We start from the raw sequence: 15,074 nt of genomic DNA on the forward strand, positions 1-15,074 counted from the left end.
AAAAACTAAAAACCAAAACTCTTTCAAACAGGCCCTAAGCCTTCTTTTAATGATTCTATCTCCCTTTACCATAATAAAGGGTCTTTCATGGCTAAAATGAAAGGTAAGAAAACGTATATGTTCATCATGGTTGACCTGGAGAAAATCTATGATTGTCTTAATTAGAACTTTATTGAAACACTATTTGGGGGATATAAGTTTCCTCCTTAGCTTATCGAGAAAATCCACCATTGTATTTCGTCTCTTTCTTATAAAATCATGTGGAATAGGGAGAAAACACGTGATTTTAATCCTTGAATATGAAAAGGAGACCCTTTTATCTCCTTAATTATTTGTTTTATGGATAGATTTTAAATATTATATTTGACCAGATTGAGGTTGGGTATTGGAGACCAGTGCATATAGGTATGTATGGTCCCCAAATTTCTCACCATCCTTTTATTGACGATCTTCTTTTTGTAGAGGCTTATATTGAGCAGCCTCATTATGTCATTCATTTCCGTGGTCTTTTCTGCCAAGCTTCATGCCAAAAGATCAACAATCAAAAAGTATAAATCCATTCTCTAAGAATGTCGATAATCATCTCAGCAAAGATACTTTAATTTATATTTGTTCTCTCATGTTAATTATTTGAGTTGATACATGGGAGCTAATTTAGCTACCAATCAATCTACAAGCCCACAATTTAAGTATATTGTCCAAAACTTACATAATAGGCGTAGTAAGTGGAAGAAACTATGTTCAAGTCTTGCAGGGAGAGTTATGCTATCTAAGTCAATTATTAGTTCTATTTCATATTATCATATGCAGTGTGAAGATCCCCAAAACTATTTGTGATAAAATTAAGAAAAATGTGAGTGGTTTTCTGTGGGGAGGAAAAAACCATTTGGTGAATCAGGATGTTTGTTGCTAGTCTAAGTTTGATGGTGACTTGGGGTTTAAGAGTCTGGATCTTATGAATGAGACTTTTTGTAATAAAGATGAAGTGTAATGTCATCAACAAACTAAATGAGCTAGCTCTAGTCAAAAGTCCTTATTAGCAAGTAGGTAATAAGTAACAATCTCAGCCTTATAGTTCTCCTATGTGAAAAACTCTTGCGGGAATTTGTAGTGATTTCCAATGCAATGTGGTTTGACAAATATGAGATGGTAGAAGGATAAACTAATATTGTGGATTAACTATCTGATTTAATGGACCTAATGAGATTTACATGTTTTATTTAATGGGATGATTAAGTATTAATACTCACCATTTTTTTATTTAGAGTATTCGTAGGTTGAACATGGGGATATGCATGCCCTAGATGAAGATTGGAAGTCTTTATGTGACGGGAGAAGACCTCATTATCCAAACTTTCATATGTTCTGAGTCTCAAGAGAACACATCCATACCAATTTTAGGATAAAGCAAGTGGGAAGTGAGCATATCTCCACATTGCACAAGAGGTGGGAAAGAAGATGATGTAACCATTCATGTCTTTATAATTGGTTTCTATACTTTTAATTGTATGAACTAAATTTTCAATAAAATCAACCGTTTGGTTATTGATGCAACCACCATAAGTTGGAAGACAACCTTCATGAACACTTGTTGGTTCATGTGAACATGGAGTAACAAAAATATTTTTGAAGAGAATTTTCAACAATTGAATCATTTAGTCTTGTTGAATGTTAATCCAAAATTATGATTAATATGGCTACGAACAACTACAAGTTTATTGGATCATTTTCACGTTGGTGCAGTGTATTTAAAATCTATTGACTTAAGATTGGCATGTTCAATTTTGTCATATTTGGAGGGATGCCAATCGATGTGATGATTTGCTGGCTAACTTTAACCTATGTTTAGACTCTTTAAATTGTACTACAATGTAGACTCCACCTAATGAGCTCCATCGATTTCTTTTTGATATCTTCGTACTTACGTGTCTAGTAGTATTCAACTAGTTCCTTAATTTCATATTAGACCTTTAACCCTCTTTTCTAAAAAAAAAAAAAAAAAAAGTTTCTTAAAAAACGTAATGTTTATATCTTAAAAAAAAACTATTGTTGAAGCCACTTTTCCATCTATTTCCCCTTTTGCAACAAGAGGCCCCCCATTCTCTATCTTTTTATCCATTTTTAGTCTCAACTCAACTGGGGGAAAAAGAACTAGAGAAAAATCAACGGTGCATGTTATTATGAAAGGAAAAATAAATAATAGATATCAAAATTGCTAATACAAAAAAAAAAAAAAAAATGAGGGACTCAAATCCCACATTGGTTGTGATGCATGAGAGACTAAAAGTGATATATTAAACAATATTTCTTTTGAGTTGGATAGAACCACATCATAAATGATAAAACACTTTATCAAAAGATTTAATACATCTTCCTTAAAAAAAAAAAAAAAGATTTAATACATCTACATTCCCAGGACTGAAATCAAATTCAAAGACCTCTAATTAATTTGTAAAAGAGTACTCCCTATCTCATTTAAATGCTCTAAGGTATAATTAAAACTAGGAAAAAAATTAACTTGTGTCCACATGATCCTAAAAACTATTTAGTGTAATATTCTCTCGTCCTTATCTATATGCTTGGAGTACATGCCATAATCTCGTCATGTCTACGAAATTTTGTTCTTATGGGACTTGTAAAATTTACAACAATTGATGTTAGAGCCTAAATTAGGTGTAGATTATTATGCCTAGTCTATTTTTTAATATATTTTTTTTTACAAAATAATGACGGTCTATTGTTGATCTTTTGTGAATAAATTATATTTTATATTCTATAAATCCCCAATAATATTTTACATTAATTTATTTGGGAGAAAACTAATTTTAAGTATTATACATGTGGGTTAGACCTGAAAAATCATGTGAAAATTGTCACAACAATAATACTTATGTGCATTGTGTACTCTCTTTTTTAAACTGTTACGATTGTTGTAAAAAGTTATTTCATCCCATTAAATTAGCCCTTAATCCTTTAGTTTTTGAAATAAAATCATATAATTTGAAGTTCGTTGGATTATTGTTTTAGTTAAAAGTTTAAACTCGATTATCCATGATCAATTCATCTTTAATTGAAGTTTATTATCCATTTAAACTCAATTATTTGGTTGATCACTATGCTTGTGTCAAACTTTTGTTAATTTTGAATTTTATGGGTGTTGTAAAAGGGATTACTTTTTGCACACATCATGGTCACTATAAATGACTTGTCCTGTCTTTGGAGGTAACCCGCAAACAACATTTCAACCTATGATGAATGATATATTTTGATCTTTCTTGCAAAAAAAATATTTTGACATTTTTCAATTGGCTTAAAATTTGACAGGGTTTCACATCTTTGTCGCCTGATTCTCAATTTAGAAGGGTTGCATTGACACCATTCATGCTAAGTTCAACCAATGAAGTTATCAATAAAAGAGATATTTAATACTACTGTATGAAGCAGCCTCTCTTACCTTTGGTTGGTGTTTCCCTATTAATTATTCTTCTATGCTGCATTGATGATATTTACTGTTTTTCTCTATTGGACTATTGTATTTTCATTTCTCTCATACATTTGGATAAATTCCATGTGAAGTTGAGTTAGCTCTCCCAATTTTATGTAGATCAATAAATGATAAATAGAGATATATGTCTACATACTATATATATATATAAAATAATGTCCCATGAATTATCATTTTTGCCCTCAAGAGGGGCAATTTGATCATTCAATAAGTGCTTAAGTTTAGTGAGTACTATCTCTCCAAAAAAAATTGGTGCCACCTCACTAATTTTTATTTTTTTTAAATATTTATTTATTTATTATGTTAATTTATAATAAATTCAACGTTTTGTCTTCGTGAGTTTAGCTAAGTTGATAGCGACAATGCATAAATATATGCAAGGTCCGGGGTTCGAACCCCGAACATCATCAAAAAAATAATAAATTCAAAGTTGTGTATAATATTTTGCCAATAATCATCACAACATCACAAATATTTTTATTCATGTTGTCATTTAATGATACCAAATATTTTTATTTTCTTTCTTCAATCTCGCAAATATATACATACACGTTAGCTTTATGTCTGTTTGTCTGTTCTTTTGTTACGCTAATGCGTATAATTTTGTTACACTAATGTAACAATTAGAATATCATATTATATAATTCTTATTTTTTTTGTTATAGAGTATAATTGAAAAAGAAAAAACCAACTATTTTGATATTATTTATGTTATATTCTTAAATTATTTATCCTATTCAAATATTTGACAAGTCTTTTATATGATGATACGAATTTGTATTCATGTTATACAAAATAAACGTCATTGAGTAAATATATTATTTGTAAAAAAATATCTTTTATATTTTAAACATTTTTACCCTTCAAAAAAAAAATTAAACATTTTTTTATTTATTTTATTAATTCATAATAAATTGAAAGTTTTGCCCTCGTGAGCATAGCTAAGTTGATAGTGACAATGCATAAATATATGCAAGGTCCGGGGTTCGAACCCTGGACAATATCAAAAAATAATAAATTCAAAGTTTTGTACAATATTTTGTCAAACTTTTAATTTAAAAATAGCTTTAAAAAAAAAAAAAAAACCTAACAATTTAACTTTTGTGAAAAACATAAACACTAGACTATAGCATTATATTCTTGCAAAATAATTATAAAGAGGGACAATCTTTTTTTCTTTTTTTTGGTACAATAAAGAGCAAGAATCTATTCTAAAATCAGATTGATAAATATGAAGTATAATTTTATTTTTTTGTCAAGTAATCTAGGGGCTAGAGCTCAAATCCCTACCAACTGAACTAAGCTCACGGGAATAATTAAAATGTACAAAAAGAAATGAAAAAAATAATGAAAATGTTACATAAAAAAACCTACGTAAAATTAATTAAGTTGGTCACAAGTATTTTGAAAAGGTCAAAGGGTAATTAGAAAATACAAACTAATTAGTATTGATTAGTAATGCATACCTGTAATGACATCTCATATCGTTCTCCACATTTTGATGCTAGAAAAGTGGGCTATGCTTGACAAATTTGAGTTTTGTCATAACACCTTGACACAGAAGAACATTGGGAAGGGAGAGGGAAAAAGAAAGGAAAGATAGAAACAAAAAACAACTATCTTTCCTTCAAAGATTTTTAATTTTCTTGCTTATTTCCCTTCTCAACATTTGACATTAAGGTCATTTCAAATTCATATATCTAATTGTGCTGCTTGGGTTTATAATATTTTCTGCATGCAAAGATATTCATAAGCAGGTATCCCTTTGTATTTTTCTTTTGCATTGCCCTACATTTCCATTTTTTTTTCGATATTCCTCGTTGTATTCGTAAAATTCTCATTAATGAAATGTTACAAGTCTTTTACCGTAAATTTCTTTTTGATAAAAGAGTAAAATTGATGTTATCCTTAAAATTGTCTAGCATTAACAAAATTTCAAAATAAATTTAAAGAAGAAATTTCAAAATAATTATTGAAAGTAATAATCTACTTGTCACAATAGTCTTTGTGTATCAGACAATTTGTCTCTAAAGTTATTTTAAACCGATTAATATGACTGGAGAATTTTATTTTTTTCGGATTGTGTTTTATCGAATTGGTAATTCACTAATAGAAAATTTAACTAAGGGTATAATTCAAAATGACAAATGTGCAAAAATATTTTTTTTCAGGTCACATTCAAAGAATTTCAGAGCTACAAAATTAGAACATTCAATAGCCTAATCAAACAAGTCAAATTTACCTTATAAAGAAACAATGTCACAAAGTACATTAAGAAGAGCCATTGGAGCAGTGAAAGATCAAACAAGCATAGGCATAGCAAAAGTTGGAAGCAGTGCCTCAATAGGTGATCTTCAAGTAGCCATTGTTAAAGCAACAAAACATGATGAAAATCCAGCTGAAGAAAGACACATTAGAGAGATTCTAAGCTTAACATGTTACTCACGAGCATTCATAAGTTCTTGTGTGAACACACTCTCTAAACGTTTGATCAAGACAAGCAGTTGGACAGTTGCTTTAAAAACACTTGTTTTGATTCAAAGGTTGTTGGCTGATGGTGATCGTGCTTATGAACAAGAAATATTCTTCTCAACTCAACGTGGAACTCGACTTCTTAACATGTCTGATTTTAGGGACAAGTCTAAGTCTAATTCATGGGATTATTCTTCGTTTGTTCGCACGTACGCGCTGTATTTAGATGAGAGGCTTGAGTATAGGATGCAATATAAGCGTGGAAGAAGTGGTCGGTTCGCGTATGATGAAGATGAGGAAGAACAATCAAGGGAAAGCAAAAGAGAGAGATATAGAGAAAGAGATAGGGATAAAGAGATTGTTGTGAGATCTACTCCGTTGCGTGAAATGAAGACTGACGATCTATTTTCCAGAATGCAGCATTTGCAGCTGTTGCTTGAGCGATTTATGGCTTGTCGTCCAACAGGTTTGTAATGATTAGAACATAAAAAGTTTGGATTTAGATTGTGTGTAGTGTGATTGCATGCGGTTAGGATCGTATGATCAAGATTAGACAATCCATATTTTGATACAGTTTTTCCTTCTTTTTTTTTTTTTTTTGGTCAGGTAGCCAGCCTAGTGGTTAGAATTCACCTTATAAACAGTTTTTTCTTCTTTATATCTAAAATACCGATCTTACTATTTGGACTGCCTGATCTTAACCAGACGGTCCATAAGTGGCTGAATGCGCGCAGGGTTGTGTATTTTTGTTAGTCATGTCAGTGTCAAATAATTAGATTGAGTTTGCAAGAATTAAAAAGCAAAAACCTCTATATTTGCATGACCAAAACTCTTCATGCATCTTACATTATTCTTATACTTAGTTGCCAACTGGTTTTGTAAAAATGCATACTTTCAAATTTCAATGAATTCAAACAAAATTGCATATATAAGCACAAGAAGCAATCTGATGCTTATTTGAATTGAACAGGTAGAGCAAAGACACATAGAATGGTGATAGTGGCACTCTACCCAATTGTGAAGGAGAGTTTTCAAACATATCATGACATGACAAGCATACTAGGTATCTTCATCGATCGTTTCACTGAAATGGAAGTACCAGAATACTACAAGGTTTACGACGTTTTCTGTCGCGTTGGAAAACAGTATGACGAGCTAGACTTGTTTTACAGCTGGTCTAAAAGTATTGGCATCGGACGTTCTTCCGAGTATCCAGAGATTGAAAAAGTCACAACGAAGAAGTTAGACCTCATGGATCAGTTCATTAGAGACAAATCTCTCGTATCACAAGCAAATAAGCTGATTACACAAGAAGAAAATAATGAAAAGAATGAAGAAGAAAATGAAGTAGAAGAAGATATGAATGAAATCAAAGCACTTCCACCACCAGAAGGATTCAATGAGGAACAAGTAGAGGAAGAGATAAAAGAACAAGATCAAAAGGAAGAAGAAAAAATAGTGCAAACAGAAGGTGATTTGTTAGATTTAACTGACAGTATGACAAATCAAGATTATGTTGGAAACAAACTAGCATTGGCATTATTTGATGAGTTACCAAATACAACAAGTAATACCATACAAGCTCTTCCGTGGCATGCTTTTGATGATGTATCAGATTGGGAAACAACACTGGTTCAATCAAGTACCAATTTGCCTAATCAGAAACCATCATTAGGTGGTGGATTTGATACATTGTTATTGGATAGCATGTATAATCAGAAACCATCTCTGCAAGGAATGAATGGTTATGGGAGTGCTAGCAGTGTTGCAATAAGGTCAGAAGCAACAATGTTAGCATTGCCAGCACCACCAACATCAAGGAATGGTTCTCAAGATCCATTTGCAGCATCAATGCTTGTAGCACCACCAGCTTATGTTCAAATGTCAGAGATGGAGACGAGACAAAGGCTATTAGCTGAAGAACAAGCAATTTGGCAGCAATATGCAAAAAATGGAATGCAAGGACAAGTTGGATTTGCAACACAGCAACAACCTAATAGTAATTTCTACATGGGAGGGTATCAACAAAATCATTATGGGAACTATTATCATTGACTAGGAAGAATTCTTCATTAGTTTGTACTAACCTATGAAGTACAGACTCAGACACAGACACGAAACACGATACGTCAATACCGATAATAGTTTGAAAAAGGACATAATTCAATGTAATCATATATGTCGGTATAGTGTCGGTACCAGACACGATACGTATCCGACACCGAGACACACTTAATATGAGGAGTATTTGTGTTTCATAGGTACCAACCCAACTCCCTCTCCCTCCCCCACCTTCTCCCCAAGGTGAAGTAAAATGTAATTGGACAGCTATAGAAGAACTTGTTTATAAATTATAAGCTTCTTGCAATTGATCACACACAAAAGTGGAAATTCAGTCCACCAGCTTATTACACATATTTAACTGATAGTATAAAATCTTGATCTTTTTAAGTTAGAACTTTTTTTTCTTTGAAATTATATATTATTGGATTAATAACTTTTTTTATTAAAAAAATAAAATATAAATAAGTTTGGTGAGCTAATCAAATAAATTCAAAGAAGAATTTTTTAACTTTAAAATTTGAAACTATATTAGAATGTAGCACAAATCATTTTTTTTCTCCTATGAATGAGCTGACTTTATATTAAAAAAGAATTATTGATTACAAAATTCTTCTACATTAAAGTGAACCTTCTACATTTAACTTATTTAACTTGTATGAATTAGTTCAATACACAGTAAAGTGAACCTTCTACATTTAACTTGTTAAACTATTTGTTTCCTCTTAGTACCATTTAAATAAGATTTAATTGATTCTACAAGAATAACTATGTATTCCATTGTTCTTGTAAAAGAAAAAACTTTGTATTCCTTTGTTTGCTTGGTAATCATATATTAACTATTTAAACGTGTATATTATTAACTACTGAAAATAAAGTTATGCCTTAACCGAGTACCGACCTTATTACAGCAAACACTATGATTTGACATTTAAATCACTGCCTTGATTTGGGAGAAGACATCCAAATATTTGTTAACACCCACTCTTTCATTATAAAAAAATTTAGATGAAAATTATCATATTCAGTTTGAACATAATCTTAGCATAAGGAGTTTTGGGATCAGTATAGCTAGGGATGAAGTGCTTACCTTTGATAACATCATAGAATTTTAATACGCTTAACCAAAACGAAGCATGTGCTTATGAAGTTGAAATCATATTGCATATAATCCAAAATATATTTATCAAGCTTTTGTTTCTGATTTCAAGGTCTTGCTCAACTTCCTGGAGCTAGATGGAAGCTGTTGAAATATATTATTCCGTCAATTCGGTTTCAACACAAATACATGATGATAATGTTCTTCAGCAACTTTGATTACACTGAGACAAAATAACCGGGGAAATAAACAATTCAAAAAGTAAAGTTCAACTACAGTACTTAGGCTGTAAGAGCTGAGTTGAGAGCACTATGGACATCAACTCCAATCTGAGCTTCAGCTTTCTCCAAATCAGTTGTCGCTGAGCTGAGCTTCTGAGTGAACTCTTGAAGACCCTTCTGCACTAGGCTTGCATCAATTTGATCCAGTGGAACGGCCTCAACAGCGATTATATCAGCAACAGAGTTTGCATGGACGAAAGCGAAGCCACTGCTTACAAAATACTTGGTCGAATCATTCCCTTCTTGTACAATCATGACCCCAGGTTTCAACTCTGCAATTGTTGAAACATGTCCTGGGAGGATACCCATCTGGCCTGTTGTGGCTGGGATTATTACCAGATCAACCTATAAAACTAAATTGTGTCATTTTCCAAGGGAAGAAGAATTCAGGAATTTTCTAACATCAGAACTGAAAAAAACTACGGAATCAGTGAGGGCAGGGATATGGCCGCATTAGAAAATAAATTAGATAACCAACGTTGTCAGTATAGATAATTAAACAGGCAAATATGTGAAGTTCCCTAGTAAAATATTTTATTAGGTATTAACCATCAACATTCTTTCCCAGTGTGGTCCATGGATTCCACAAGGATTAAGAACGAACATCACACAGATCTGTAGGATTACTGCATGGACAACATGAAACATATGTTCTAGCAGTCACTTCTTTTATCACAGTTTGATATTTTTTTTTATCACTCACTTCTTTTTTCAAAATTTACCAATGCATATGTTCTAGCAGTAATGTCATTATAAACATTGCTAAAAACACTACTATAGACATGAAAAATGAGTAAAAGAAATTTCTCTATAAATAATGTAAATGGTTTGAAAATCCATTATAACAATATATAAAAAAAAGCATCGTACATGATTATATTTTGTACACAGGTTGTAGTGGACAGCTAAATAATTTGAAAATCCAAAAGACACTTAACAACAACTACAACTAAAACCCTTACTAGGTGCGGTTAACTACATGGGATCGAACAATGCTATAATATCCTATCATGAATCATGCCTGCTGAGACTGCTTATATCCAAATCCCTCTAGATAGTTTGACAAAAAAACTCTTAATCTCTCTGAGCCACTAACTATTGGTGTACCTTTCATTTGATCTACTCTCCTTATTGATACTAGTGGGTCTTCTCCACAAACCCCCTATGATGAGACTCTACCATCTTTTACACAATTGGAGTTACTTCAATTCTTTGAAATGCTTTTATTCCAAACCCCAGTACTATCTTGTATTGTATGAATACTCATCCATTCTAACACATCAATAGCAACAACAACAACCAAGCCTTATCCCACTAAGTGGGGTCGGCTACATGGATCAAATTACGCCATAATGTTCTATCCGTTCTAACACATTAAAAAAATATATAATTGAAGCTTGAAATAGCACGCTTGAAACAAGATGCCCGTTTCATATGAAAAATGTTCAATGAAAGAGTTTCAAAACCCAGTCCTTAAAAGAGTTGTTGCACAAACCAAAATGTATACTTCACGGTAAAAAAACTCATTTCCTCATATACAAAGCTCAGAAATCACATGGTCAACTGTTCAACTTTAAACGTGTAAAATATCAACGGTGCTCATTTCAAATGTCACTTTCATGGATTATTGGGAAGTCTATCTATGTTAACCAATGTTAAGCATAGTAAATTGCCTGGAACCAGCAACCTTGTTCTTTTTCTAAATTTCCAGAAGTTAAAAAATTGTCTATGTTTTGTTTGACTGTATTTATACCACGATGTAGCATTTGAGATAAAACAAGAGAAAGGACATGAGAAGACACGCACATCAAGGCTTCATGTTCTGTTTGGTATCAATAAACAATTCATTCTTCAAGAAATGCAGATAACCTATGTAGTACCAACACTTCTAATTGAAGGCATGTCAATGTCTGGCACGGTGGCACCAACACAATACCGACACAAGTGATTATATTCAATTAATTAACTATCTCAAATTATTACTGGTGTCGAGGTGTAAGTGACGTATCAGTGCAGTGCTTCATAGGAGATAACACACTAAGAAGAAGCAACTGAAATCCTACAACATTATTTTATCCAGGTAATCCTAAAATCTGAGGGTTGTGTTATTCCCACAAAACAAAGAATAAAAAAGTCTATAAGCACAAAAATCATTATATTCTAACTGCAAGTTTCATCAATAGACAATTCTATAAGATTACATGACAAAAGCAACAAAATTGTTTCAGCAAAATCTTAAACCACTTATAGGAAGTAATCAACCTACTAGAAAAGAATGCAGGTTTAATCCTCAAGCAATTGAAATATGTGGGCAAAAACATAACATAAGGACAACGAAATCTCAATAATAAATGGTGAAATAAAAGGTCTTAAGTAGTGATAACAGCCCTAGAAAATGGAGCATGGTTAAGAAATGAGCTTAAAGCAAGCATTACTACTCATAAAGAATGCAATCTCCACAGATAAAAGAAAAAACAACAGCAAGCACGACAACAACTAGATCCTAAATTCAGTTTTTTATTTAACATAAATGGAAAAACTATGCATTGTTGTACATTGTTTATCCTTTGAAGTTAAATCATTAGTAAGCCCGTAAATACTACAAAAAAGAAATTCCACTAGTTAGAGTTAACTACATAGATCTAAGCCTTGTTTTGATAAACAACTTACTTGCAGCTTATAGCACAAGCGCTTATGTATAAGTTATTTCTATAGAAAAAGATAAAATAAAGTTACTTATAAGCTGTTTTCATAAGCTATCTTGGTGACCTTGTGAAAATAAGCTGAAAACAGCTTATGAACAATGTCATAAACTGTTTTCACAAGTTCTCCCAAATAATGTCACAAAACTTATGTCAGTAGATAAGTGTAACTAAGCAGATCCAAACAGGCCCCTAATGACACCATGACATACTATCATAAATCATGTCAAATAAATTTTCCAATAATTCAATCCAAATCCTAAGCAATTGCTCTCATATAATTTTCCTTATCCCTATTTTACTCAATTAACCGTATCCTAATCACTTTGTTATTTCCACAAATGAATTCATCCAATTTAAACCTATTCCACAATATCCTACAAAAATGCAAAACCAACAATCTAAAAACTACAACTACAAATAAGAAGCAGCTACCTTCTCCAACAACAAAAAAAAACATTTTTTTATAACTAATTTGTTTTTAAAAAAAGTGATTATCATTCCCTTAAACAAACACAATGTAGCTTATTTTATTAAAAAATCTTTAAAATTAATCTCTAAATTATCAAAATCATTTTCTTATTCACCAATTTCAATATAATCCCTATTCACTAATTGAGATTTAACCCTAATCCACAATAATCCCAATTCACCAATTTCCAAAAATGCATAACCAAAAACACAAATCAAAACCAAATCATCTAAAATCTCACAAATCAAAACAAAACCATACATAATCATCATCGTCATCATCAACAACAATAACAAGCACAAATCTGAATGAAATTTTAGGGAAGAAATGAACCTCTTTAGCGGACAATTGAGAAGCATAAGGAAGAACGAAATTGACTGTGAGTTTGGTTGGAAGAGTAGAAGGAATAGGAGGACGAGATTTGATGAAAGCGACTGGTGTCTTAGGTGGATCAAGATTGGGGCTAACTTTATTCCAAGCTTCAACGAAGGAGGAATCAGTGACGGGGGTAGCTACATCGGTGGAGAAGCGGCGAGTGGCGACGGCGCGTGAGAAAAGGGAAGATGTTGCGCGGCGGAACATGGTGGTTGTAGGGTTAGATCGCTCGGGCTCGCAAGTCGGAGAGAGAAATGAGTGAAAGTGTTTTTGTTTAGAAAGAGAAAGTAGAGAGAGAGTGTGAAAGAGAGAATAGAATGGTTGTGAAATTGTAAGCAATGTATGTGACTTGGACTTGTATGAATGGGTTTGGTATTATGGGCTTGGGCTATGAATGGGTTTGGTATTATGGGCTTGGGCTTTGTGTTAGAATTTTGCTCTTCTCGCAACACAAAAACACTTGCACCCAACTGAATTTTCATATATACTCCTACGGAGTTAAGTCACGCTATGTGACTTAACTCACGCACCTAATAGAGTTCAGTGTGGCTTAAGGCACGCACCACTGGCATAGACGCGGGTTAACTCACGCAGGTTGTCCAGCTGGTCTGAGCTCAAAAACACACGTTTTTACTATGTTTTACACGTTCTTTTTTACTATATTTACGGTAGATATAACCTATGTTACAATCTCCCCCTATAAATATACCTCCAAACTTCCACATTTTCTCACATCATCAAAAATTCTCACTCCCCTCCTCACTATCTCCCACCTATGAATCTCTTTCTTTTTTTAGTCTTTATTTTGGTGTTTTTTTCTTCTTTTTTTAGTCTTTATTTAGGTGTAAAAAGAGGTCAATCTTGGGGTAAAAACATGATCGGTGAGCAGATTTTCCAAGGGTAAAACTAAATGTGCAGATTTAGTTTTACCCTAGGGAGGTTTGTTTTCTTGCGGTTTTTTTTTGTTTTACCACAAGAAGCTAGGTTTTATGGTGGTTTTTTTTTTTCTAGTTTTACCACAAGAAGTTAGGTTTTCTGGTTTTTTTTTTTTTTTAGTTTTACCCCAAGTAGGTAGGTTTTCTAGTGGTTTTTTTTCGCAGATTTAGTTTTACTCCATTATAAATGTAATAAGAATTATACTAATCAAATGATATTTTATATTTATAATTTTTGTTAATTTTTGCATTTATTTTATGATTGCGTATTGAATAAATAAATTCGAATAAAGTAAATAAATAAATTAGAATAAAGTGAATAAATAAATTAGAATAAAGTAAATAAATTAATTTGAATAAAGTGAATAGATAAATTAGAAAAAAGTAAATAAGTTGGGAGAAGAGCAGAAATCTTTGTGTTATTGTATATGTTAGCTCAATGCAATAATCCGAATTATATATTCCGAACTACTTTTGGATTATATAATCTGGACAATTTCGTGTATCTTGGAGCTTAAAGCAAATGGACTTGTAGCAAACTACAAATACTTTCTAAACAAAACCTAGAAAATCAAAGGAATGGGCTTATAGTCCTTGGAATACTAAGAAACACAGAAGATAAAAACATTTAAGCAACCTAGAAAAACAAGGGAAACGAGAATAACATGAAACTAAAGATTAAGACTACTTCCTCTCTACACATTTCCATTGCCATGATTGTTGTTGTTGTTATTGTTGGCATGATCCTCCTGATTCTGGTTACAACAGTAGTAGATGCGCTTAAATTTAAGCCTTAAGATGTTCTTAAGTTTAAGGAATTGTGTTTTAATGTCATCATATTTCAAGAAAACCACATAGATAAAGGTAAATGTCCACGTACCCATCAAAATATATGCAAATTTATGGTCAAAGAGCCTCAAAAAAGAAAATGACATAGCACCATCAAGTATGATATAGAGCAAATACTGCATAGTTAGCAGATTCTTCAATAGAAGTGAGCCAAAGGGTGAAAATGAAGAAAACATGTATTATTATAACAAGATTAAACACAAAGACCTTCATGATCTTGTTTTTCCTTAACATAGTTATAATGGTATTTTGAAGTTGGATAGCTACAAAAGTACCAAGCATGAGGGTGAATTGGATTGAATGGGTAACAATATTTTTTATGC

General features: G+C 32.1%; 2 protein-coding genes across 2 annotated transcripts; one reads left to right on the forward strand and one right to left on the reverse strand.

Annotated features, from left to right (window-relative positions):
* The first annotated feature begins 5,684 nt into the window (after nt 1-5,684).
* On the forward strand, nt 5,685-8,297 carry LOC11419881 (putative clathrin assembly protein At4g02650). The gene is made up of 2 exons (XM_003626720.4): nt 5,685-6,443; nt 6,948-8,297. Exons 1-2 carry the CDS (start codon nt 5,762-5,764, stop codon nt 8,030-8,032), a joined length of 1,767 nt encoding a protein of 588 aa, XP_003626768.1. The 5' UTR covers nt 5,685-5,761; the 3' UTR covers nt 8,033-8,297.
* A 902-nt stretch (nt 8,298-9,199) lies between these two features.
* Nucleotides 9,200-13,300, reverse strand: LOC11434992 (ATP synthase subunit delta', mitochondrial). The gene is made up of 2 exons (XM_003626721.4): nt 12,926-13,300; nt 9,200-9,763 (listed from the first exon to the last, which is right to left on the reverse strand). The coding sequence occupies exons 1-2, from the start codon at nt 13,172-13,174 to the stop codon at nt 9,419-9,421; spliced, it is 594 nt and encodes a 197-aa protein (XP_003626769.1). The 5' UTR covers nt 13,175-13,300; the 3' UTR covers nt 9,200-9,418.
* Between the last annotated feature and the right edge of the window lie 1,774 nt (nt 13,301-15,074).

Source organism: Medicago truncatula, chromosome 8 (genome assembly GCF_003473485.1).
Source record: "Medicago truncatula cultivar Jemalong A17 chromosome 8, MtrunA17r5.0-ANR, whole genome shotgun sequence".
Lineage (NCBI taxonomy): Eukaryota > Viridiplantae > Streptophyta > Magnoliopsida > Fabales > Fabaceae > Medicago > Medicago truncatula.